The 3,777-nt window shown below is 41.0% G+C and overlaps 1 protein-coding gene across 1 annotated transcript; it reads left to right on the forward strand.

The window, feature by feature from the left end:
• Positions 1-2,619: 2,619 nt before the first annotated feature.
• LOC110726207 lies at positions 2,620-3,438 on the forward strand. Its single transcript, XM_021905674.1, has 2 exons — positions 2,620-3,204; positions 3,358-3,438. Exons 1-2 carry the CDS (start codon positions 2,620-2,622, stop codon positions 3,436-3,438), a joined length of 666 nt encoding a protein of 221 aa, XP_021761366.1.
• The last annotated feature ends 339 nt before the right edge of the window (positions 3,439-3,777 follow it).

Below are 3,777 nucleotides of genomic sequence, written 5' to 3' on the forward strand. Positions count from 1 at the left end.
TGCAATTAAATTGGTTGACATAGTTTTGCATGTGATTGATTAGAATAGGAGTGATCAACCTATAAGATTAACCTAGATTGCATTGCAACTCTTAATGACTTGAACAATTGATTTGAAAGTTGCTCTAATTGATTGGGTTTGCTTGTGATTCTTCTTGTTTTGTCTTTCATAGTGACTCCTAGATTGGCCTATAAGAGATAGCATTTGAACTCTCTTGGTTGCTACTATTGTTTGTCCATTGCAATACTTGAATTAATTGATTGAGCTCTAAACTAGTATTATCATTGAACTTGCATGTGGAACCCATATCCCTAGTGTTTAGACCTTTGATTTACTTGATTAGACTTGTTTTAGTTTACCCTAGTGCCAACCATAATCTCAACTCCATCTTCGAGGTAGCGTGACTTAGACTCTAGTTTTCATCATTGCATTCCCTAGGGATCGACCCTTAACTTGCCCTATATACATATAAGGTTAGTTAGGTGTTTACAAATTTAGTTTGACTTGGGGGAAGGGTAGATAACGACATACATTTTCCTCTTGTCAAAATGGCGCCGTTGCCGGGGAATGCTATTGGTGCTTAGCTTTTGTTGTTGAGTCTACTTCATTTTAATTGAAAAATACAAAAAGAGTTTATTTCTTTAGGCTACACTTGTAGACGTGCTACTAATATTTTCTTTGAGTTTTGCATGCATAGAGCTCGTGATCGATCCATTGTGCCTTTTGACCCGGAAATCGAAAGGACTCTCTCAAGGAGAAGAATAGCTAATCGATCCTTGGGGTATAGTTCTTCAAGTGAAGAAGGGATTGAAGAAGAGAAAGGCATGGGAGAAAATCCGAGAGTGGCCTTGAAGGGGCTAGGAATACCCGGTGCATATAGGTTTGAGAGCGGTATATCTCCGCCTACAACACCGGCAAATGATTTCGAAATTCGGCCGGCCATGATCACCTTAATTGAGAGGAGACAATATAGTGGGGCTAAGAATGAGAGCCCGTTGAGCCATCTTAAAGAATTTGAGAAATATTGCAACACCATCAAAGTCAACGGAGTTTCTCAAGAGTTCATCCGCCTCAAGTTGTTCCCCTTCTCTCCCATAGGAAGATCCTTAGAGTGGATAGATAAAGAGGTGAAGCCCAACTCCTTGAGAACATGGGATGATGTTACAAAGGCCTTCTTGTCCCGCTTCTACCCTCAAAAGAAGACGGCGGAGGCAAGAGCCTTGATTCAAGGGTTCAAGCAAAGGCCAAATGAAAGCCTTTACGAAGCATGGGAGAGATACAAAGAGTATCAAAGGGAGTACCCTCACCACGGAATCCCAACATACCAAGTGGTCCAAATCTTCTATGATGGTTTAAGTCCCCAAGGCAAGTCATGCCTTGATGGGGGGGCCGGGAGTCCTATCATGAACAAAACCGAAGAAGAAGTGGTGGACATTATTGAGGACGTGGTGACGTACTATAGAGATTGGCAAGATGGGGAGAGGGACTCTTCAAGCAAGCAATCTTCATTGTACTCGGTGGACCATCTAAATGCGATCAACAACCTTTCCTCCCAAATGACAAACTTGGGAAAGGAGGTGACCGCAATCAAAGCCAAGTTGGAGAGCGCTTCTTCTTCTTCTCGAGCTTCGAATCTTTCCTCCCAATTTAAGGGGAGAGGTACTCTCTCTAACTCTCAACCCCCTCCCTCTTCACATAATATGCCTATGGGTTGTTTGTTTTGTGATGCATGTGGATCGTATGATCATGACTCTAGTAATTGTCCTAATGAATGTGTTGATAAGTTTGATAACAATGAGAGTGAGCATGTGAATTATGTGTCAAATAATAATGCTCAAAGGTTTGATAATCAAAGAGGTCAATGGAATAGGAATTACCAAAACCAAGGAATTTTGACAACTATAACCAAGGTGGTGGTTATAGAAACTAAGGGAACGAAGGTTCTCGTGGTAGCTATAATAACCAAGGTTATAGTTGCCAAAATCAAAGCCAAAATTATGGTAATCAAAACCAAGGTTATGGAAATCATAACCAAGGTAGTGGTAATCATAATCAAGGTGGTGGTAACCATAATCAAGGTTATGGTCAAAATCAAAATAAGGGTACTTGGAACAATCAAGGGAGGGGCAATTTTCAAAATAATGCTCAAAGAGGTCCCCCACCCGGATTTGTTCCAAAGACTCAAGGTGAAAATTCCTATTCACTACCTTCTTCACTTAGGACCAATTTGGAAGAAATAATTGAGAATCAAACCAAGTTGTTGAACACATACATGGCCGTTAGTGATAAAAAGTTCAATGAAATGATGACCCACAATAAAATGCTTGAAAACCAAATTTCTCAACTTGCTAATGCTTTGAAAGATCATGCAAGCCCTTCTTCTTTACCTTTCCAAGGTCTTGATCCCAAGAAACCCGTGAATGCTATTGTTACAAGGAGTGGTAAGGTTCTTGAGGAGAGATTGCCTAGGAGGGGTGAAGATAAGGAGATTCCTAAGGAAGCCTTGGTTGAGAATGAGGGGGATAGGGCATCATTGGATGAGGTTGTGGTTGAGACACCTAGAGAGGTGAGAGTAGAGAAAGAAATTGTGAAACCCAAGCTCCTTTCCCACAAAAATTCATGAGACACAAATTGGATGAACAATTTGGGAGATTCATTGATATGCTAAAACAACTTCATCTTTCTCTACCTTTTACCGATGTGATCAACCAAATGCCAAATTATGCCAAATTCCTCAAGGACATTTTGAGTGGGAAAAGAACTTGTGAGGTTGTGGAGACTATCAATTTGGCCGAAAATTGTAGTGCTATCATCATGAACAAAATGCCACCCAAATCGAAAGACCCCGGAAACTTCTCCATCCCTTGTGCCATTAATAAGATGCAAATTGATAATGCCTTATGTGACTTGGGAGCTAGTGTGAGCATAATGCCATATTTGGTTTATCAAAGACTTGAACTAGGGGAACTCTTACCTTCTAACATTACCTTGCAATTAGCCGATAGGTTAATCAAGTTTCCAAAAGGTAAGGTAGAAGATGTTCCATTGAGGGTTTGGAAGTTTGTGTTCTCGGTGGATTTTATTGTGCTTGAAATGGATGAAGATGCTACTATTCCAATCGTTTTAGGTAGACCCTTTCTTGCTACTTCGGGTGCTATGATTGATGTGAGGAGTGCAAAGATTTCCTTTAAGGTAGGAGATGAGGTCATTGAATTTGATTTGAATGAAAGCATGAAGTATCCATGTTCTTCTCTAGAAAATTGCATGATGATTGATTCACTTGATCATGTTGTGTCTTCCATGCATGAGCACTTGCTCACCTCTAACGATGCTCTTGAGAATGTTTTGTTGAACAAGGACAAAGTAGGTACACCATGCAAGGAAATGGCATTCTATGAGGAATTGCTTAATGGAAGCATGGATGGAGGAAGTGGATGAGCAAATGTGCTTGAAAATCTCAAGCCAAGATGCTTTGCAGGCGGCCACATCAAAGGAAGGTAATGGTGTGCCTATGGTAGAGCTCAAACCTCTACCATCACACCTTAGGTATGAGTTCTTGGGACCTCATTCCACTTATCCCGTGATAGTTAGTGCATCCTTGAGCGTGAGCCAAGCTCAAGCGTTATGTGGTGTTTTGAGAAAGCACCAAGGTGCTTTGAGGTACACAATTGATGATATTAAAGGTATAAGCCCCGCCTTGTGCCAACACCACATAACACTTGAGGAAGGCGCCCTTCCTTCTATCGAACGACAAAGAAAACTACATCCCCAAATGGG

This window comes from Chenopodium quinoa, unplaced genomic scaffold (genome assembly GCF_001683475.1).
Source record: "Chenopodium quinoa cultivar QQ74 unplaced genomic scaffold, ASM168347v1, whole genome shotgun sequence".
Classification (NCBI taxonomy): Eukaryota; Viridiplantae; Streptophyta; class Magnoliopsida; order Caryophyllales; family Amaranthaceae; genus Chenopodium; species Chenopodium quinoa.